The 24182-nt window shown below is 39.0% G+C and overlaps 1 protein-coding gene across 1 annotated transcript in view; it reads left to right on the top strand.

The window, feature by feature from the left end:
- Positions 1–24182, top strand: part of SLIT3 (slit guidance ligand 3) — a 772880-nt gene that overhangs the window by 596534 nt on the left and 152164 nt on the right. The window contains 2 exon segments of the mRNA XM_074292023.1: positions 1717–1880; positions 14468–14609. Coding sequence (XP_074148124.1) covers positions 1717–1880; positions 14468–14609 — 306 coding nt within the window.

Raw genomic sequence — 24182 nt, 5'->3', positions numbered from 1 at the left:
GAGAGGCACCTGAATATATATCACTAAAGCCACCCTTTTCCTTCACACAATGAGTAAGTAACATGTAACAAGCATTTATGTGGTGCTGGGGTGGGGGGAGATACAAAGAAACTGTTCTCACCTTCATGGAATTTATAAGGCAGAAGAGGGGATAAAATATACACAGATAATTACAATGCACATGATACATTATTCTAAGTGTGTTAGTGTAGCAGAAGGAGGGACCACAGGCATGGAGAGCCGGCTCCAAGACCTGCAGACAGAGTTGCTGTCCCAGAACTGTCCTCCCAGCCCAGCCTGGAGCAGTGGAACAAAACATGGGCCCCAGAGGGGGAGGGACTAGGTGGTCTCTGCAGGAGCTGGGAGCTTTGGATGGAGAGGCTTCTCTCTAGGATTGAAATTGACAAGGCTCTGTGTGGGTCTGTGTGTATACATCGTTACAGCTTGCACGTAGGTCTCTGCTGGCACATTAGTGGAAGTTGACTGCACTTAAGCAATATTGTTGAACTTGATGTCAGTGAAGTATGTTGGAGAGCCCTTGAGCCCTGCCTGTTTCAGACAGGGTTGTCTGGAGTCCTTCAGGCAGCAGCTTTAGCTTTGCTTAACAGGCTTGGCTCGTGGGTTAATTAAAAGTCTTGAGATACCTTTAATTGATTAGCATTTCCAGGGTTAGACATTGGAAAGTTGGAGCGAGAGCCTGTGCTTTTGATTAGCTGACATGAATGAAACTCACCTGCCACCATTAGAACGCTGCTTTTAGTGACCCAGAGACATTTGGAATGACCCGTTAGAAATCTGAGATTTCTTCTCAGTTCCTTCCCACTCCAAAGAAAGAAAGGCCCTGTGGTGAAAATTTTAGAAACTTCCACAGATGCCTCGTGCTTTGCCTCCAATTAGTGCTGATGTAAGTCACTTGACTAAATGTGGTCTTGCTTTAAGCCTGACATATATCTCGGCATTCTATCCTCACCCCCTCCCACCTATCATCCCACAGAGAACGCCAAATGATCCCAAGTCCCAGTAATTAGCTGGGTGAGTGAGAAAACTTATAGGTTCTAGATTGTAGAGAAGTCTTCAACCAAGAAGTAAAGTCAAAACTCTAGTGCTTTTGAACTTGAGAGAGAGAGAGAGAGAGAGAGAGAGAGAGAGAGAGAGAGAGAGAGAGAGAGAGAGAGAGAGAGAGAGAGAGAAAATAAATAAAAATAAATAAAATAAAAATAAAATAAATAAATAAAAATGCAAGGATGGAAAAGGGATACTTTAAAAAGAGAATATTTCTTTTTGCCTCCTTTCTTACCGTATACTGTCCAGTTCTGCAAGGAGAAAGTTGTGTTGTTGTGACCCCAAGAAATTCAGATGCTTTAAAAGGTAAAGGTGAGAGAAGAATGGAAGCCCTAACCCAGCATCTGGACCTCCAGAACTTTTTTTCCATTTCTATACTAAGGGCACATGATTTAACAGCAGAGAGGGCAATGTTTTATCCCTGCTTGTCAAATTTTCCAATCTCATAAATTAACTACATGGTGGTAATGGGAGAAAGTGCCACAGAGATACTAGTTACCTGGATGCAGGATAGTGGGTTCTGTGCATTTCCGTTAGATGCATCCTATTTAATCCAAACTTTAGCTCTGGAGACTTGGCCAAGAGGGCAATTCAAGGGACCCCTCCTCCTCTTACATTACAACTACATGTTTCTCTCACTTATCTTCTCTGCAGGCGACTCCACTATAATCACCTGCACTGTGACTGCAGCCTGGCCTGGCTTTCTGATTGGCTACGGCAGAGACGATCGATTGGCCAGTTCACCCTCTGCATGGCTCCTGTACACCTGAGGGGCTTCAGTGTAGCTGATGTTCAGAAGAAAGAATATGTGTGCACAGGTGAGGGTACTGTCATCTCTCTTCCCCTTTTCTCCTTTCTCATGATTTTTCACTAACTCCCTTAGCCATCCCATTAGAATTAGACACAGATACAGAGAAAATTATAATAGCATTATGTAGAAATCTTATAGCCTTTTACACAATTAGGGAAGAAGAAGGGAAAAGAAGGGAATAAGCATTCATACTTTTGTTGTTAAGTTATGTTCAACGTTTCATGATCTCATTTGGGGTTTTCTTAGATAAGATATAGAGTTGCTTGCCATTTCCTTCTTCAGCTCTAGAGTACTTATTGCCAGATACTGTTATAAATGCTTCTTACAGATGTTATCTCATTTGATCCTCAAAACAATCCTGCAAAGTAGGTGCTATTATATTGATTTTATGGTTGAGGGAACTGAGGCAGACAGAGGTTAAGGAATTTGCCCAGGATCACACAGAAAGGAAGTATCTGAGGCCAGATTTGAGTCAGGAAGACTCCAAGCCCAAAGCTCTATCCACAGTACCACTTAGCTGCTGTTTCTGACACAGAGTGACTGCAGGACCCTAGACAGGTCACAATCTTTGTGTTTCAAGCAGCTCTTTGGAACTGTAAATTAATTCCACAACAGTTGCAAATGGACATTGGTAGAGGAAATTTCCCCACCAGGGATTTCCAATGCTAATGTAATTGTTGGTCCAGTCTAAAAATAATGCTGCATCAGTTCCATTACAGATTTTGAGAATTATGTTGTGCAAAGATTGTACATTTAGGGGGGAAAACAAAAAAGAAGCTCATTCTTTGGGAATGAAAACTGAGAAACTCACCTTCACTTTCAATCAAGTCCCATTATTAATTTTAGTTAATTAAAGTCCCATTTGCTAATTTTAGTATTGTTTTCTGTGGAAAACTTACATAACAATCTGGATTCACCTTAGTGCCCCAAGTCACTGGAAAGGGTATGTCCAATTCAATGAGATCACAGATCTCTTAGGGCATTAGAGGAATTTATGATGCATCTGAGACAGAGAATATAATACTGCACAATAAATTTCATAGAGTTTATTAGATATGCCCCCCATCTTCTAGGAACTTCCATTGTAGTGGGTAGACAAGATGAATCTAGCAGCTCTCTGTCAATACATTAAATAAAACAAATGCAAAAATTATTGAAGATATATAAGTAATGAATCACTATATAGTTCCATTATTAAACATTGCTTGAATGTATGGAAATAATAGGTGATTCTGGGTCAAATGGAGAAGACTTTCTGGAAGTAGATGGCTTTAAAAAAGAAAAGATTTGGTTTTTTAACCTCATTGCTGACATCTGCTGTTTACACACAAACAGCATCCATTCCCAATGGGAAAGGTCCTCCAGGTGCCTTTTGAAAATAGGGCTTTCAACCAGAGCATTTGATAGTGAGATGACATATGGTTTCCATTTAATCCAGCCATGGAGATAGCTACTTTCTGGTCCAGCTGTCTGTAACAATCTCTAGTTTCTTGGTGCTAAGATCAAGGGAATAACAGAGTTAGCCACACGAATAAGCCATGTAGGAATGGGAAAAGCAAAACCAAAGAGTTTTCCCATAAATGGGATTAATTGTCACCTGAACTAGAAACTTCCCTGTCATGATGGTCATCAGTGCTTTTGCACTGTGCACAGTGCAATCACTGAGAGGAGTAGTAATGACGGTGATAGTCATTATGATAGCCGGAGTAGCATTTATGTAGTGCTCTGAGATTTACAATGTTCCTTTAAAAAAAAAAAAAGAGCAGGAATATTATCTGTTCTTTGCAAGCTCGGTGTAAATCCATGAATAATATACAAAGAGATATGTGGATTATTGCATTGCTTATAATTAATTCTATTTTTCTTAGGATCTGAAAAACAGTAAGGCATAGTGGAGAAAGGATCAGCTTAAAATCAAAAAGTCCTGGGTCCAAGTCTAGCTTCTGACTCTGACTAGCTATATGATCATAGACAAGTCAGTTCTCTTCTCAACACCTCCAGACCACTCGTTATAGATAATTAATCAATCATTAGATTGATTCTACTATTTCTTAGATTACCTACTAATCTACTAGACACCAGACACTCTTTTGAGACCAGAACTAATTTGTATCAGTGGAGGGAATTTCCATACCAAGAATCTCTCACCAATGAAATCACATGTTTAGACAAAAACAAAACAAAAATCTTTGTTCTAATTGCTTAAGTACAATCAGCTTCATCAAATGTCTGATCTCTAAAGAGATTTTAACATTTCTCATAGCACCACCTAAATAAATTCCTGTAGACACTAGTAATTCCCACACCCACTTAGAAATAACTACCCATCAAACACATATAATAAAACCTTTTTATCACACAGGCATCAAATTCAGATATAGTCACTATAATTACAGTAATTATTAGGTAAAGGGTACAATATCTACATAAGTGCCAGTGAAAGAAATAATTACACAGTGCAGAAACCATACAAGGGCTAGTGAGAAAAACTAATTAGAGAGAATGTTAAAACACATCATTATGGTAGTGTGCCAAATTTAATACAGCACAATCAGATGAACACCGTGCTGTCAGTCTTACAGCTTTGCCATCAGTGCAGACTGTATGATTGCCACCCAGGTCACAAGGAAAGACTACAGTGAGAGTCCCCAAACCAGAATGAGAAGCAGGCTCTCTTAAGTCTCCCACATGAGCTTTCCTCCTTTTGCAGATAGATGCCTTGGCATGATGATGGTATCTAGATACAAGCTTTATAATTACCTTCCTTGCTCATAGTAATTAACCTTACCAGTTCATGAGTTTCTTCATAGCCCCTTGATAACTAAGCCAGGTGACTCTTTAGCACATGAGAATTAAGTTCTTAGACCCCAGATGCCAGAAGGATATTAATTCTACCTTTTCTCAGCTGCAGTCCACATTAAGCAATACCCACTTTATCACCTGCAGAACCATCCCAGGTATTCTAAATTAGTAATGTGACATCTCAGTGCTTCTGTACAGACCAAAGATTTACAATTCTCTCAGTGCCTTTTAAGGGTGATGGAAATGAACTGGCATAAGAAGGTGAAGAATGAGCATGCAAGCGAAAATAGGAGACCTGGGCCATGAGGTAGAACTATGTTAAAAATCCAGTGACAGCCCTGAGTAGAGGTCAAAGTCACTGGCAGCTATGGTAGATTGGGTAAAGACAGCATTATCCACCTTAATGGTAATGGACCACCAGAGACTGAGAGTTTAAGTTTGTTGGATTTTTTTGAAGCCTGCAGAGCCACAAATGTTCCATGTTAATACAGCTCCACTAACATTTCACTGGGGAAGATTTCCTTTTGGAAAAGAGAGAACAGAACTTCTCTGGGAAAGTTCATTCTCTTCTGTCAGGGGCATCTGATAGGCCAACGGGTTGGGAGCTGGGAGAGTCAATTAAGCCATCCCAGGACTGTAGTTCTGTCCCTGGAACCCTCCTCACTTCAGCAGAATAAACCACCCTTTCATGGTAATGAGAAATTCACCTCACACATTACTCAGTAGATAGGGAGAAAGCTTTATCCTGTTCAGTCTGCCAGGGCCCTCCCCTTTTTATGTTCTTGTTATCTCTTTGAATTCAATCCAACAGTCTGGTTGGTGACTGACCTCTTCTCAGAAGCCCAGAATGTGAGTTTCTTATCTCTAGTCAACCTAGAAATTTGCTCACAGAGCACTTCACTTTAATTCCAGTCCTCCTGTCAAGTGCATCCTCCCATTTAAAGGCACTTTTTTTTTTTTTTTTTGCATCAGGGGAGGGGATTGAGAGATGGTGAAAAGGTTGTCTTCCTTTTTAAAAGAATCTTTTGTAGTTGTCCAGATGTTCTCTTCCCACCCATCTCCATCTCCCTCCCCCAATTTGGCTTCCTTCAGATTATGTTAAAGGAAATTCCTTGCTAATTGCTCTTGATTAAAGATGAAATTTAAAACACCAGGATGGAAAGATCCTTGGAAGATCATTCAGTCCATCTCCTCTGCCCTTTAGAAGAACCATACCCAAATCCTGCCATTGAAGAGGAGGCTTTTCCTGCCAGCAGTACATGGAAGTAGAAAATGCCTTTTATTTCTAAATCCAATGTTAGTCTTTTTTTTACTCTTATTCTAAATGATTTTGGTAGAAACTTACCTAAAAGGGAGTAAGTGGAGTCCATGTGTTAGGTTTCCTGGGTAATTTATCCCAAGAAAGTCTTCATCTTTTTTCCAGCTGTCATAGTTTAAAAATCTAAGATCCTGCTTGGGTCACTTCTGCTTTTTCATTATCTTTGAGTCCTTAGATATAAATGAGAAGATTGAACTATCTCTAAGGTCCTTTATAACTTTAAAATTCCATGTCTTTCCCTTCTCTAGACACTTAAAACACTTATTATCAATGTTAAGGAGTGGAAAGAATATTGAATTTTTTTAAATCAATGACTTGGATTCAAATCTCAGATTTGTTTGATTGCTTCCAGAAAATCACTTGATTTAGGTTAGGAGGATGAGGGTGAAATTTACTCATCTGAAAAATTAGGAGGTTCAGGAAGATGACCTAAGGCTACTTCTGACTCTAAACTCATGAGCACTTTTGGCATTTATCAAAAACAATCTTACATTTTTAATTCCTCTTTTTATATGTATTTGTCTTATCTTGTCTCCTTTAATCTAAATTCTTTGTGAAAAGGTATTTATAATATAATTTTTATATCTTCATAGTCCAGGGCCTTAGCACCTCTTAGGTATTCAGTAAATACCTATTGATTTATTGATTGATTAATTGATTGCTAAAAAATAAAATAGGCAATGCCCTTGTATGTGTGTTATTCAAATTTTTTTTTTTCTGAGACCAGATGCTATGGCTAAAAAGAATTAAGGTGAACCTTGACTAGGCACAGCCTCCTTGGTAGATTTTAATTAATGCGCTATAATTGGACATCACAAGAAAGAGATTATTAGGTTTATTTAGCCATTTCCAAACTTATAATGCCTCTGGCATTTAAATCATATTCATTTATATTCTTTCCATAATTGCTCCCGCGCCATTGTCATTGCAATCCGTTGTCGGCTTTTGAAAGGCCAGAGGCCAATGGGGATGCTTAATTTGAAAACAGGAATTAATTTATTTCTGTACACGCATGGGTCCTATAGATTTCTCCACTCTGGGCACACTGCAGTGTAAGGTTTGAAAACAAGGAAATAAAGAGAGTTACAATGCAACAAAAAGGTTTAGTCATCCTGATCTGCCAAGTGAAAAGATGGGACCTTTCGATGATAATACAAGGGCCTTTCCAAGCTCTGACATTAAATGATTCTATGGCCTGAGTCACACAGAGCTTAAGTGCTAGCCAACATCTAGACTGTTTGGTACCATCTCCTCCTCCTGTCCTTTGGGATGCCAAGGATATTTTAAATCCTAAAGCATAGAAAAGAACGGTGTAGGGTATTTACTGTCCACTCTGCCATCTGTAAACTCAAAGTATATATAAAATTTGATCCTCACAGAATCTTCTGGGGTAGGTGCTATTATCCCCATTTTACAAATGAGGCAGACGGAAATTCAGTGACTTGGACAGGTTCATACAACTAGTTAGTGTCTAAAGTAGTATTCAAACACAGACCTAACTAACTTCAGTTTCAGAATTCCATCCCATCTACTACCTAACTATATCGTCACAAGATACTCCCTAAGGATCCCTCCAATCTTACATTCTGTCTCCTATGTCCTAATCATCTGTGATCTAAGACCCTTTTTGCTCATTCTTGATGATTTAATTTGCTCCTTAGTTTGACTCAGAGAGCACGCACACACACACAAGGACTCTTTAGGATCAGTTTGGATTGTTTTTCCCATTTTGCAGGGTGGAAAATGAGGTGGAAGCCTAGCAAAGGATAGTTTCCCAGCCCACAGCTGGGTGTACTTCATTGCCAAAGTGGAGAAAAATAGAGCAGGGTCATGGAGTTAGCATCCCAGAGGCGCTACCTAGTGAGATGCCCTCGATGACTTTCCAAATTGAGAGTTTTGATCTGGAAACCATCCCCTGTCATCTTTCCCCATCTCGAATGCTCATTTGGCCTGGGAGCAATTCCCTCTAATTATCAGGAGTAAGCTGCTCCCATGGAAAACCCCAGCTGCCTCTTCTCCCCGAACCGTTCTCTGTTCTCAGGATATTGTGCCAGGGTTATTAGAGTGTGAGCTGAAGTCAGGAAAGTCATAGCTGCTTCTAGGAGAATGTTTTGCCCCACTTTTGTATGTTTTAATATGAGTTCAGAACTCTGGAAAGGCATCCAGAGGTACTAGGGGCAGAGTGACAGACACTCTATAGATGTCCTGATTCCATTCATGTAACAATAAGATGGGGATGGCTAGAGAGTTCTAGACATGGTGGGATGGAAGTGCATGGAAAGAGCTCCTAAGACCAGATACCTCAGTGCTCATTTAAAAAATGGAGAACAGATACTCACAGACACAGAGATGTACAAAAGGGAAGTCTTTAGAAAGACTGCAAGTGCTCTTAATATTAACAATGCCTACTAGTTGCAGCTGTCATTGAGGGGGCAGGTTTTGAGTCGGGGGAGATGGGGGAAAGAGTCTTACAAAGATGGTTCACACAAGGATACAGCGGATTAATGAGAGATGATGGAATGGGCTTACCAGGCAGCTTATTCCTTCTGCAGTCCCTTTTTCCTCCAAAGGAATGTGGGAATCTCTTTTTTCTCTCTGGATAAAAGACTTTGTTGCCAAGCTTTGATGCTTACTCTGCCCTGCGGCTCTGCAACATATCAGGGAAGAAGGCAGATCTTTTCCTCCTTCCACTGGCTGCATAGCTCTGGGGTGGGTCACCACCTGGAAGAGAACCACAGAGTGCTTCTTTGTCCTTATCAGAAGTCCCCTCTCTCCCTCCAGCCACCCATAGGCAAGAGTGGGAGCTATTACTAGGCAGGATCCAAGATTTTGGGAGGTGGGTTAGAGATCAAGGGAGTATAAGAAGTCCTAGCCTCACCACATAAATGGGGGGGGGCTCCCAGAGGAAGCTTTACAGAACTCTGCAAACTGTTTCCCTTTAGCCCCCAGATACCCCACCTCCTATCCTGTCAGCATCTAAACCCAACCTAGAACCAACCTGTGAAACTCCTTTCCTCAAGCCTATTATGTTCATTTTATGATTATAAAGCACTTCTCATAATTATATTATTTCATCCTTATTAGGAAAAACAATAATAGATCATGTTTAAGTAGTGCTTGAAGGTTTGCAAGGTACTTTACATGTCATAATTAAATAGTACTTATCTTTTCCCTATTTTCCAGTTGAGGAAACTGAGACTTTCTTAGAAGGTAAGACAGCTAGTAAGTGGCAAAGCTGGAATTTGAACTCAGAGTTCCAGATTCTGAGTCCACTGATTTTCTATTGCACTGTATTGAGAGGAAGCTTCAAGATTCTCCCCTCATTTCTGAGAACATCTCCTATTTTGCCCTGAAATAACCTACCCTCTTCTGAATGAGCCAAGTGGTCTGTTCTCAGGGTCATCACGGGAGAGCTGCAGAATAACTCTGAATGTTGAGCTGACTACCCATTTTAAATATGCTCCTCAGACCCAAAGGAGGTCAATTTCCTTAAGGGAAAAAGCAAATGGGAAAGGTCTCAAATCTACCGTGATTTAGATGAAGATAGAGCTGGTATATGGATGAAATTTGCAGATGACGCAGAGCTCAAAGTTATATTTGCACCTTGTCATATTACAGAACACGCCTACAAGGCAGGGAGGGATAATCTGATACACTGAATGGCAGAATTATGATCTAAAAAAAAATCTTAACAGGCTGTAGCAAGGAGCTAAAACTAATGAGATGAAATCTAATAGAATAAATGTACACCTATACTTGGGTCAAAAGAATCAACTGTGCAAATATAAGAGAAGAGAGACATGGCTAGAAGGTACATTATATAAAGGGGGAAAAAAAAAGACCTGAGGGTTTTAACTGGCTATAAGCTTAGTATAAGTCAGCAGGGTGATATGGAAGCCAAAAAAAGGCTATTGGGACCTTAATGTTATAAAAGTAGAAGTACAGTTATCCTTTCCACCCTGCTATTTTCCCCATTACAGTTTCAATGTATCATGGGTTGGCAAAAGAAATTAAATGAGAATTTGGGAAGTTTTACAGAAGCTGTAGACAGCACAAGAAGGCCAACAATGGCACAGAGCTTGTGACCAAATTCTTAACCCAAATTTTACAATAGGGTACTATAAACACCCCATAAAAGAAAAAATTCAGACTTCTCTGGTACGAAGGGAGGCCAAAAAATTTTGTACAGGTTTTTCAGATTGTGGAGGTTCTGTACCCTTAACCCTGATGATGTGGAAGGGATAACGATGTAGTTTTCAGAATAAAGGAGATGATAGCACTTCTGTGCTGAATCCAGACTGTACCTAGAGTGTCAAGCCCAGGAATTGACATCATATTTTAGAATGGACAGTGACAACTTAGGTAGCAGAAAAAGGAGAAAGACAAGGATGACAGTAGGACTCAAACCACATGAAGACTAGTTAAAAGAACTATTGAATAGTAAGAGGAAGAAAGGAGATAATAGCCATTCTTTAAACATTTGAAGAGCTGTCATTTGAGAGAGAGAGAGATTTAACTAATCTTGCTTGGCCATAGAGGATAGAATTTGAACCAAAGAGCAGAAGATACAGAAAAGCATGTTTGCATCAATATAGAGACACAGAATTTCCTAACAAATACAGCTGTTTGGAAATGGAAAGGAAGGACTAGAGAAGTCGAGTTCTCCATGATTAGAAGTCTTCAAACAGAGGGAGAAATAGCACTTACCTGGCATCTTGTCAGGGATATTCAACCTAAATACTTGATATTGGATTGAAATAAATACCCTCTGAGGTTCCTTTTCACAGTGTCATTTATGACCACAGTGGTTTCCAAATATAAAAAAGCCTTGTCAAGAAATGGGTCCAGTGTCTATGGTACTTACTGGGACATAATTTTTTTCTGGGGAAATGGGCAGAATTTTTTATTTTCAGCTTAATCCTGTAAGTGTTCTCTTGAAAAAAGGAGATAATAGTTTCATTGAGTGCCAAATTAAAAGCAGTTTAGGATATTGGGGAAGCTATTTTTTTTCCAATCCTTTTTTTACCATAAGGTGCAGGTCTTTAGCAAAATCAGTGGATTAAAAATGGTTTTTTTCCTTCATATTGGACAGTGCTGTTTGAAACATGGAATATATATTTCAAATATACAAAGTCACTAGGACTCTGTGGAAAAACACAACTATCCTCAAGAGAGGATTCAGTATCAATTTGATTTTACTTTGCAGAGAATTAGCTGCAGGGGGAAAGTTAGGACTTTTTTTAAAGTCTATTTCAGCACCTCCTGCCTCCAATATCTGCCTAAGCACACATTGTCTCTCTTTCTTCCATTTTCCGACACATCCTATCCAAATAATATTGGCAGATCAAAAGAAAGATGACCATCGGCTTCAATCTGTTTGAACTGATGGAAATTCAAGTGCACAGATACCAAGTCTCCATGGAATTCATGACATTTCTCAAACAGGAGGCATGGGCTTTGTGGCAGTTCTCCTTTTCTTTTGTCAAGAGAATTCACCTCTTGATGTAGAAGACCAGTCACTGCCAGTTTCTGTTGGTAGAGCCATCTGCATTTCAAAATCCTGACATTTGTGCCCAAGAATATGAAACTCTCTGGCGTGTGCTATTAGTATGGAAGCCATTTACCCCCAATACATTTTTTAAAATTTCCAAATGTGGAAAGAGAGGATGCTTCCAAGAGGCAAAAAAGGTAACTATATTAAGTGCCTACCTCATTCTCTTTCTATCATTCTGAAGAGCTGGAGGATTCTTTAAGAAACTGGTAAACTGTCCCCCTTTGGAAATATCTCTGATATTTCTTCCATCTTTAGGATAATGCCTCAATTTTAGCTTCTTATGTTTCCTTACACTTTCTTCAATCCAACAGAACCTTTCCAGTATATTTTATGTATTTATTGCTATTGATGGTCAGTAATATTAGATATAATATGACAAATTCCTCAACAAACATACAAGTTGATTAATAATGGTGGGAGAGGTGTATGTTATATGTGTGTGTATGTATGTATGTATATAAGGATTATGAAGCATATAGGGGTCTGTGATTGAGTGGTGGTCATTGCATGTTGCCTCCTGATACATATGCTAATTGCTGTTGGCATTTGCTGGGGCAGAGCTCCTGCTGTCATATTAAGCATTTACATTAAGTTTCAGTCCAAGGACTTATAGAGTGAAAACATTCTAATATAAGGAAATTTCAAGAAGGATAGTAAAAGGCTCCTTCTTAAGAGTCCAAATGAGGATAGTTTGACTTGCCTACTCCAGATTAACTGCATTTCTGACTTACTCTAAGCTTCTAAGCCTTTCTAGTGAATAGAATCCAAACCAAAATGTGTGTGTGTGTGTGTGTGTGTGTGTGTGTGTGTGTGTGTGTGTGTATTTCTTGCCTTGAAGAATTTCCCTGCCATATTTCCTATTTAATGTGTGGCCTGAAAGGTTCTAGCCATAGGTTCTAGATTGTGAAACTGCCAACATGAGGTCTAGGGGGTTACTGAAAGCCTTCCTTCATTTAGGTAGAGATTGGAAAGAAATTGAACTAACCATCTGTGGACAAATGTGGCTGGGGTGTAGTGAGGCCCTTCTAAAGGATCAGGGATGAGAAGAGCAGGTTTGGGTCTGGTTTGTTTTGGAGGCCGTAAATTTTCCAATTCAACTGACTACATTTTTTAAGATATTTAGCTCACATTAAGAAACTGATTAAGAGAGGGAAAAGTATTTCTTGAAAACTCCTGAAAGATTTCTTGGACAAGGATTTGATGGTAGAAATGGAGAAAGGGAGTAAAATTTTTATCTGTTCTATGAATGTTCAGTTTGTTCAGGGGCTTCCAATGTTTCTCACATTTGGCTTCATAAATAAGCTTTTAGGGGGTTTATCACTTGGCTCTGATTTTAAATTGACATCCATCAAAACATACAAAACAGAAGAATAGCTTCAGTGTTTATAGTTACAACATTCAATGTGTTTATTTTTTTGTTTGGGGTTTTGGGGTTTTTTGTTTGTTTTTGTTGGTAGTTATTCTTTTTCCCTTGGAATTAAGAGATACCAAAATTCTAAGAAATTCCAAAATACTTTTCATGTCAGGATAACTCTATTAATAGAGTCAGAAAGCCTCCAGGTAGAAAAGGCATTGATATTTCATTCATTTATTTATTCAGTTTGCTCCTCAGCAACAACCACAAAATATGTTCAGGGCTGGTATCCAGATAAATAAACAAGAAAATAAGTCAGATTCAGTCCCTAACCCTCAAGAATCCTGCAGTCTAATAGGGGAGAGACAGCATAATTGATAAATACAATATAGATTAGAATTTGATAAAGGCACAAGAGGAGAAGTAAAAAAAAAAAAATTAAGTGAGAGAGAAATTACTTCCAGTCAAGGATCCAAGGGAGATTTCATGAAGGAGGTATCATTTAAACTGATACTTAAAAGATAAGTAGAAGGTAATAGCACCAGGCTAAAGTCAGGAAGATCTGAATTCAAATCCAATCTCAGATATTTACTGTGTGACCTTTGGCAAGATAATTAATCCCGTTTGCCTCAGTTTCCTCATCTGTAAAGTAAGCTGGAGAAGGCAATGACAAACATCTCAAGTGTCTTTGGCAATAACCTCCTAAGGAAATCACAGAGACAGGCATGAAACAACTGAACAACAATAAGGTCCGTAAACTAGAGGTTGGGGAGGAAAGGCATTTAAGGGTTAAAGAGTGGGATATGTAAAGGAGTAACAATGAGAAAGTGTGGGCCACTTTTAGGAAATAATGAGTACTCCAGATTGATTTCAACTATGACTAAAGCATATCAGGGGAAAATTGTGGGGGGAATTTTTATTTTCTTCTTACCTCCTACTAGAGTTTGAATAACTTAGGACTAGGATATCCTGCCATAAAATGTTGCCCAAGCAATCTCCTGCTTAGAATATACTTTGAAAAAATTCACTTAAATTTCAATTGTTTCTCCATTCAACACTAAAGATCCAAATGAAAATCGGAAAATCCAGTCCATGATCCAAATATTTCTAATTATACAGTGGTTTGGCTTCATAAAGACTAACTGATTAAGATATTTTAAGTTCTTCACTGGTCCTCCAGATGTTTGGCAGTCTATGAACACTGTCTCATTATATGGACTTTAGATTTCACTGACTTTTTATTCTAGTTTAACCCCAAAGCCCCCTTTTCCTCTGAAACAGAAGGATAATGGGGTAACAAAGCAGAAGGAACACTATGGAAAGGAGCTGGGGTCAGGGCCAAACTCTAGAATGTCTCCCACTTGCTGAATATAGAGTCTGTGGCAGCTGTGACTCTGTAGGCTCTCTGAAGCAGAAAATTGGCAATAATTATCCAGATAAGTCTCTTCCCAATTCTTCTTTGGGGTCTAAGTGATCCAGGCCATTGCCACCTTGATGGGAAGCTCTGGATAAGGACCAGAAGATCCAGATTCTTGTTGATTTTATTTTCCTTCTTTGACTCCACAGGCCCCCACTCAGAGCCTCCATCTTGCAGTGTCAATTCGATATCGTGTCCATCTGCATGTACCTGTAGCAACAATATTGTGGATTGTCGAGGAAAAGGCTTGACAGAAATCCCAGCCAACTTGCCAGAGGGCATCGTGGAAATGTAAGTTCCTATGTTCGTGGCCTTCCTCAGCCAAATCTCCACTGGGCCATCTCCATGGACTATCAGGACATTGAGGCTGTTAACAGCTGATAGATTGGCCCAATGAGGAAATGTTTTTGCCATCATCTTTGTTATTTCTCATTAATGGGTTTTATAGCCTATTCACTGCTATTCTCTGACAGAGGAAAGGATTGAGCTCTTGTTGATTCCTTTTAAGTAAGACTTTAGCCTCTGCCATTGCTGTACTTTAGGGAAATAAATTTTTAAATGTCCACCTGCCTTTATATGTGAATTTAAGTTCATGCAGACATAAATGTGTCTATATGTATATATGCATGTTTTCAAATTTCCTGTGGGAAAAATATATGCCTGAACTTAATCTGATGCATTCTCTCCATATCATGAAAGTTGCTCACTATAAAACTGGACTGAATACATTGTTAGTTATCAATCACAAAAATCTATGTTAGTTGTTCTTTACTTTTTTAATCATGATTTCCCCATTTTCTAACTTTGTCTTCAGATGGCTGTCCAAAGCCAGATTTAACAATTCATTTAGAGACTCTGGATGAATATCCTTCAGCCTGCAGCCCCTGGATTCCATCTATTCCCCTTTCCATCTTTCATTAGAGGAACTGGTAGATCCTTACCTGTTTATTTGTCTTTTCTCCTCCTCCTCACCTTCTTCAGTCCCATAAGGTCACCCATTATGCTTCAGACTTAGTCCTTATTTCTTTCTTCCTCTTCTCCTAATGTAGCTTAAATTTCTTCCCTTTTCTCTTGAACACTTTCTTATAAACACCCACTACCACTACCAAAGAAGACAGCCTTTTCTTCTATCTTGTATAGAGTGATTCTTGTCAACGTGGAACCTTTCATTTGGTACCTTTTAGAAATCATTCACAATTTTATCTAGTTCCTCTAACAAATCCCCATGACCTAGCTAATTCCTGTCCCATCCATTCCTGTACTCCAGTTTTCTCCTTCTTAACCAAGCTCCTAGTTATCCATTATCTTTACCTCTAATTCCAACTCTCCCAGGCCACTTACATTAAGCCATTCTGCCATACTTCCTGCAGTTGCTTTTTAAATTGCTATTTTTCAATGTAATTTCCCAACATGGCATTCCTATATCAAAGAAGATTCTGTGCTCTATGAGCAAATCAGAATTGAAATAGCTCAACAGAAATGTGAGAAGTGTACATTTAGAGATTCCACCCCAAATATTCACACTGACTATTAGTGCCCAAAATGTGGTGGAGCATTTCAAGTTCATATTAATCTCATCTGCCACAGTCGGACACACTAAAACTTGACTCTAACAGAGTGTTGTCATTTGGGTCCTTTTCAAAAACTAAAGACAACATCCAACCATCCAATTCTCAGGGATCTCCTCCAGTGAATTTTTTTTAGTATTCAGTTCCCCTCTAAATCTATTCATTTTTTATCCATCTCCCTCTCTCTCCATTCCCCTTCTCTATCTCTCTATGTTTCTTGGGGTTTTTTCCCTTTTTTCCTTCTCTTTTTTTACTCTTTCCTCCTTACCTATTACTTTTTTCCTTGTTATCCCATTTCTCTACCCCCTGCTTCTTCTTTCTATTTATTTACTTCTTTTCTAAGCTCTCTGTTCTTTGTGGCATTTACCCTCCCAGGACTAGGAATTTTTTTTCTGGGCATTAGTTAGTTATTCAGGACAGAATTCCTATTCTTTCTATCTATCTATCTATTTTTCTGTCTGTCTGCTATATGTCTCTCTATCTAGAAAGTGCTATTACCTTTCAAAAGCCCACAGATCATCCCTCTTCTCTCCATCCCACTTCATTCAGCTCTCCCTAGGATATTTGTTTATTATTTCACTTTGGCAACCATTCTACTTCCCTTGGCTTGGTGCCGCAACCACAGAGTCTGTTTTAAGAAACCAGTCTAAGGAAAGTCATGCTGTAGCCATCGGCCCCCAACCCAATAATCATTTCTCTGAAAATCTGTGCCATGACTTTTCTTGATTGACCTGCCCACCCACCTTGCCTGATACGGATCCCTGTTGTTATTGGCTTAGGCCTTTACTGAAGAGTAGGTTTATGTGTATGGCTATGATCTGTGGGAGATAAAATTGAAAGTATATCTACTTGATTTGGGTTGTTATGTTATCCAGAAAATAAGAAGTAACAGCCCCACAATACTCTGCATTGGTCAGACTCTTGTAGAATAGTCGGGCATTGAATTTTCAGAGAGTCAGCATTTGAATGAACTGTCTTAGGAGATAGTGAGCTATTAGGCCCTGGGAGAATTTAAGCAGAGGATGGATGACCAGAGATATTTTGAAAACTTGAATTCTTTAAGCGGGAGAGGAATTATGTGGCCTCTTGAGTTCTTTTCTAATTCTAGGATTATATGAATTAGTCCAAGAGAGATATAGTGTGACATAATGAAGAGACAGCTATTCTCTTGGAGTGAAGAGAATCTTGGATCTTATATATACACATATAGTGGCTTTTTGGCCTAGGTGATTCTCTGAGTGAGTCAACTATAAACAGCAGTTGACCTGCCAGCCTGTGGCAGTGAAGGGAGTTTTTACTCTAGGAGTTTCTTACTCTGATGAAGCCACGTATCAGTATCTACAACAATGCTTGAGTCTCACTCTCTTTCTGATCAAAAGCAGTTGAAAATAGCATTGTTCCTCTCCTAGCCTTTGATTTTTTTTTAAAAGTTTTTTAATAATATCTTTTTTATTTTCAAATATACATGCAAAGATAGTTTTCAACATTCACCCTTGCACAAACTTGTGTTCCAAATTTTTCTCCTTCCCTTCCCCCCAATTTCCACATTTATCATGCTGCACAAGAAAAATTAGATCAAAAAGGGAAAAAAAGAGAAAGAAAAAAAAACAAGCAAACAGTAACCAAAAGGTGAAAATACTACTTTTTGAGCCATATTCAGTCCCCAGAGTTCTCTTTCTGGATGCAGATGGCTCTCTCTATCACAAGTCTCTTGGAATTGTCTGAATTACTTCATTGTTGAAAAGAGCCACATTCATCACAGTTGATCATCATATAATCTTGTTGTTGCTATGTACAGTATTCTCTTGGTTCTGCTCATTTCACTTAGTATCAGTTCATGTAAGTCTTTCCAGGTCTTTCTGAAATCATCCTGCTCATTGTCTCTTATGGAACAATAATATTCCATTACATTCATATACCATAACTTATGCAGCTATTCCCCAACTGATGGGCATCCACTCAGTTTTGTTGTTTTTATAACTGGGCTAATACAACTGATTGTTGATGTAGAAGAACAACCAAACAAGGCCAGTTCAAAAAAGACAGGCTGAATTTAAGTCCTACAGGTATAGGCTCTTCCCCTGAGCTTGTGTGCCATCAGCTCCAACCCCTCAGATAAGGAAAGGGCATCCATTAATTAATTGCCTATTGCTTTAAAAATTTATCAACCCCCAGGTTTGGAGGAATAGCTCTTTAGCCTTTCATTTATTCAGTCAGAACATAGGTGTGTGATTAATTCATTTTCCATATGCTGCTGCTTTGGTGCGTGGATGGTTCTTGGCTTTGTATCATTTTGGATGAGGTAGAGTTTCCCATGAGCACAGAGAATCTCACTCTTTCCTAACTGATCTAGGCTAAAATAGAATCAAGTCAACTCTTTATCATTTAGGGATCATTCATCTAATGAGTTAATTATCTATAGCTTCATATCTCTTGTTTCATCTTACTCATCCTATTAGTTATATGTGGGGGCGAGGAAATGGAGGAATAGAGAGAAGGAAAAATGTTTACCATGACTGGGGAATGGTGGGGTAAAGGAAGAGGACATAGGAGGGAAAACTGGGGGCTGAGGAGTGGAGTGTAAAAAAAAAAGAAAAGAAAAAGAAAGAAAGAAAAGCTTATTCCAAGGGTAACATTGCCTGTCACTAGAGATTTATTCATTGAGTTGTTATCAAAATATGTAAAGTTTGTATGGGCCAGTATCTGAGATTAAGATGATTTAAGAGTTCTCTAAAAGTGAAAAGGTATCCTAAAGCAAGTAAAGAGCAGGTGGAAAGAACGAAGATCAGAAAAGGATGATTTGACAGAGATAACAAAGGGGAAGAAATAGCACATTCCTCAGAAAGGAATCAGGGAAGTTTTTGCCATCTAAATAAGACATAGGAAAAAAATTTGAAAATCTGCTTCATATCTCATCACCTGCCACAGCCTCTGGTATATTCCTTCTTAATGGATGCATAGAAACCTCCCTGATTTTTCCCTGGGAATGTTTGCTATCATACCATGGGTTCCTGCCCCTTCCCTTTTCACTTTTAAAGAACTCTTAAATCCTCTTTATTCAATCTGGTACTGGGCCTGTGCTTGTAAACATTTCAAGTGAATTCACCTCTTAGTTCATTCAAAGATTAATCCAAATTGAAGCATTTTCAGTTCTCTCTGGAGCCAATTCCTTTAATCATCCCTCTTTTTGTGGAATACTCAGTGAATCTCACTGCAGATTTTCTTTGGAAATGAGGTCCTATTGGTATCCCTCACAGTTATTTCTCTGAACTTGGTCCTACTCCAGAAAAGATGAATTCTGGAAAGTACCATAGACTGAAATTCTTATTTAGTTTGCCATCTGAAGGTCCAGTTTGTAGTGTCTGCAGAACTCTTATTCAGAAATAATAATGGAAGAGCTGAAAACTAAATCATGCAAAGATCTTAAAGACTTAATCTTGTTTAACCTTTCCTTTTTAAAAGAATGAGAACGGTATTTGTTCCAAAGAAATAAATCTCTTATGATAGATATCAGACATTTTAGCAAAGGGATTTTTAGACTGAGGTCTGTGAAATAGTTTTTTAAAATATTTTGTTAATTTTATTTCATACAATTGGTTTCCTTTATAAATCCATGTATAAATATGTGCACATATGTGTGTATATATACATATATTTAAAATTATTATTCTGAGAAGGGGTCTGCAGGTCTTACTAGACTGCCAAAAATGGTTAAGAACACCTATCGTAGCACTTGAATATGGGGCATATATTTAATATGCTGGTGGACTTTTCTGTCCTTTCTCAAATCACAATATTCTAGCTAAAGCCATGTCTAAAAAAATAGATTGATGATTTCAACTTCATTATAGAGAATGACCTAAAATATACCTACTGTGTCCCCAGAGTCAGAAAAACCCACCCACCTCTAAACCTTTACTTTTTCTCACACACATATTATATGCACAAAAAGAAGAAAGTCAAGATCTTCTTTTGTACTGAAGGCAACTCTAGAAGCATGTGGGCTACTACTATACTCCCCCACAAACACACACACACTGGATCTTAATGTTGTCTTGAGCCAACTGTGGGATACAGGTCCACAAAGGTAAGGTACATGAATTCACAGATGGGAAAAATGTTTGGAGATGAATCCAAAATGGCCCCATCTTGACCCAAGACCCAAGACAGACCAAAGGATAGGGCCTTCCCTAGCCAGACTCACTAAGCTAATTATTCTATTAGTGTTTCTAAATTTCTGAGCTAAGACTCCTGATTTTAGAGAGATTTCATTAACTCCTCTTCCTACACAGAACACAACAGTGAGTTACCATAAAGGCCTAGGGAAAAGTGGAGTTAGTCTAGGATTTTATACTAAGATAATCCATCCTACACCCTTACCCTAACATTTATACATCTATAGAACATAGATTTCTAAAATTAGAATGATTTAGTCTAAGTTTCCATTCCAGACTACGTGTGTTTTTTTTAGGACATAAAAACATACCCTATGTTTTAGCCCCTAAGCTATATATATATATATGAAGAACAAATCTGGTTTGGTTTCTGGGCCTCTGTTCTCTGTAGACATTGCCATGTATACTACAGATGGCTATTTGAGAGCCTGGTTTATGTTAAAAAATACATACATTCCACATTTTTGATGTTGAATAAACATTGAAACTTGGGTAACTAACGTAACCAGGAATCATTACAGAATCGGGAATTCATAAGCTTAGAAGAAAGACATGAGATTTCTAGAACTAGATTGTCCCCCAAATGGAATGGGGCGTGGGTAATGGAGAGGAGCCTTGGAAATAGCTTTTATCATATGACCATAGATTTAAAGCCAGAGCAGATGTTAGAAGTCATCAACTTCAGTCTTCTCATTTTATAGATTAGGAAATTGGGCCCAGAAATTAAGTGACTTACCCAGGATCACAGAAGTAGTAAGTGTCTGAGGTGAGATTTGAATCCATGTCTTCCTATTATCCTCTCTATTATCCCATGATACCTTTCAGATTTCTAGAGTTATATATGTCAGCTGGCTTTGGAAAGGTGATTGATTGACCATCCTCCAGACTGGGCTAGATTTTGCTTCCCTAAGAAGGCCTTAGTAGGCCTAGTTAGAATGCTTGGGTTAGGGAACATGGTGCCTGGCACAAAATAAGCACTTAATAAAAGTTTGCTAAATTGCATTGCCTTGTATTATGTTGAATCGAATTTAAAACAGCAAGAGAGTTGCAAATGGAGAAAGGCTTATAAAGGAGTGTCTCAAATGCTCATTAAGACCAATACTCTTAGCAACTCAGCCAGAGATGAGATGAGTTTCCAAACCTCATTTGGATGGCCAAAAGGAAAGCAAGCTTACAAACAATTTTTGAAAAACATCAGACACGTCCTTGCTGGGGGCAGAGGGAATAATGTTGACTTAACTATTGCAAGAAATGCTTTGTGCTCTGTCATGTGTTTACATCTTCAAAGTTCATTAAGGGAGTGCAGGAGGAGTTAGAGTAGATCAATATGAAGGACAAACGCCTAAAATCTCTGAAAACTCATCTCCAGTGGGGTGGGGAGATGCTCGCCTGTTTGATTTGTATGTTTGTTTTCCCACTAATTTTATTAAATCAACTCACAGCCTGATGAATGTTTGCCAGCAAAAGGAAGTCGTGAACACCAGTTAACAAAAGGCCTAAAACAGCTGTGTGCTTTAGACATAGCCCTAAATGTGACAGCTCACACTAAATCTGCCTTTCAGAAAGAACCTCATACTCCTGACTGCCCCCACTTGTTTTTATTCATTGGATATTTCTTTTGGTTCATTTCCCAGCCTGCAGTGGCTGGACCCCTTGGAATATATGGTATGGGCAGGTTAGAGTCCCACATGAGATGTTCCCTCTTACATAAAAGTGCTTAGCAGAGTTCCTAGCACATAATAGATGCTTAATAAATGTATATTGACTAACACCTTAATCAGATGATTCTCCATTGACAGGATGTTATTTTTTCTAAGATGAGCCATGAGAGTGGAGAATCCAGGATCAAATATCACTTCACATTCTGTCCCACACCCACCATAGTTCCCAGATCAGCAAGCCTACTGCCTGTGACTTCCACTAGAAAGACCCAGACCTGGAGAATGTGATGTCAGTCAGCCTGGGATTAACGGACATAATGACAGGACCATGCCTGGAAACCAAAGCACAACTAAGAGGCTGAGTGTCTGTGGTCTCCTTTCTGTGGATCTGAGTATGACAAGCAAAAACAAATCTTAGTGTTGGTTTGTACAAATGGGACTGGCTGCAGACAGAAGTACTCCTTTACCAGGATTAGCAGGCTCAGATTTGGGGGCTTGCTTTGGAAACCAAGTCTTGAAATCCTTATTCCTTCCCTACTAAATTAACAGTCTGTTTTCATACAGTTTTATGCTTAAGTATTAAGGAGGAGAAGAATATGAGTGGAAAGAATCAAGAAATCTGGAGGATAATCCCAGGCCTGCCAATAACCATGTGATCTTAAATTAGCCTGGGTTCAAGTCCCACTTTGTCACCCATCATCTCTTTGACTCTGGGAAAGTAATTTAATCTTTCTTAGCATCTATTTCCTCATTGTAAAATGATAGGATTGGAGTAAATGATACCTGTTAAGCTAAGATTCTTTGATCATATGAGCCCCTTATCCTTGAGATGTAAACCTCTTAAGGACAGGAACTATAGCTATGAAAGCACAGCAACAGCACAGGGCTATTTAATAGATGCTCAGTAACTGCAAATAGACTAATTCTGTCTGGGTCTCCACATTTTTTGCTGCTGTTGCTGTTGTTGGACAAATAGGTAGCACAGTGAATATAGTATCAGACTTAGAGTCAGAAAGATTCATCTTCCTGAGATCAAATTTGACCGAGATACATAATAGCTGTGTGACTCTGGGCAAGTCACTTTACTGTGATTACCTCAGTTTCTTCATCTGCAAAATGAGCTGGAGAAAGAAATGGCAAACCATGCCAGTATCTTTACCAAGAAAAGCCCAAAATGAGATTGTGAAGAACTAAATACTGAATTGACTGAAAACAATTGAACAGAAACAAAAACACATGGGCAATCAAAAAGTTTTATGTACCTCCAACTCAATTCAACTCAGTTCAATATATATTAAGTACCTCCTATAAATAATACTAAGTATTGCTGGACATAAAAAAATTATATAGTAATCTGCCCTCACGAAGCTTATATTCTCTTGGAGACATATTCATAAGATATATTCACATAAGAGCAGTTTTTATTCTCTCTAACTAGATTATATACTGTTTGAAACCAAGATAGAGTGTGATAGTCAAAGTGTTCCAGAAATATTTGAGATTGGAGAAAATACTTTCAACCAGGGCAGTCGTGGAAGACCTTATGGAGAAGGTAGTATTTGTGCTGAGTCTCAAAGACTCTGACAGACTTGAATTGTTCACTGCCATGGGGCTGCACAGAAACTCCAAGTGCCATCCGTTTTACCTCTTACCAACAGAAGGGAGAATCATAAAATTAAAAAGCAGATTATCCGATCTAACCCCAGAACGAGGAAGGTCACACAGCTTGTCAGTAAGAGAGACAGGACTCGCGCACAATGCCCAGACCAGCGCCCTTTCTCCTACATCATATGTAGGTCCTGAGAAGTCCCTGGGCTGCCTGCATCTCTTTGCAGATAACTCAGAGACTGGCAAACTAGACTTTTCCGAATCCTCCCAGCATCGTGGAATCTTAGGAGCTTGCTGGCAGTGGAGAGCCCTCAGGGAGTTAGGGACAGATGGCACTGGCTGGAATAGGAGGCAGCGAGATGGTCCAGTGGATAGAGGCTGGGCGTGGAGATGCAACCTCAGACACTCACTAGCTATGTAACCAGGGATGTCCTTTGACTCTGTTTGCCTTAACCCACTGGAAAAGGAAATGGCAAACCACTCTGTTATCTTTGCCGAGATAACCCCATGGACAGTATAGCCTGGGTGGTCATGAGGAATCGGATGCAAAAACAAGAACAGTACTGTTGGTTTTTTTCCCCTGAAAAGGAGCTGCCTCTCCAAAGCAATCTCACCTTTTTTTGCACCTTCTGTGGGTGGTGCCCGTTAACTGCCCTTGTAGTAGGATCTGTTACCCCAAAGACAAGCTTCCTGCATTCACTCTGGGCAAGCCCAGCTTCTGCCTTCACCTCCTGCATCCAGTCATTCTGAGGCTGCAGACACAATAAAGGACACTTTCTGACACCTCTCAAGTAAAGCACAAAGGCACTGTTAATAGAGCGTGGCATTCTCATTTGTAGACTCTATTCATCC

This window comes from Sminthopsis crassicaudata, chromosome 2 (genome assembly GCF_048593235.1).
Source record: "Sminthopsis crassicaudata isolate SCR6 chromosome 2, ASM4859323v1, whole genome shotgun sequence".
Taxonomy (NCBI): Eukaryota; Metazoa; Chordata; class Mammalia; order Dasyuromorphia; family Dasyuridae; genus Sminthopsis; species Sminthopsis crassicaudata.
This window is presented reverse-complemented; position numbering and strand designations above follow the sequence as displayed.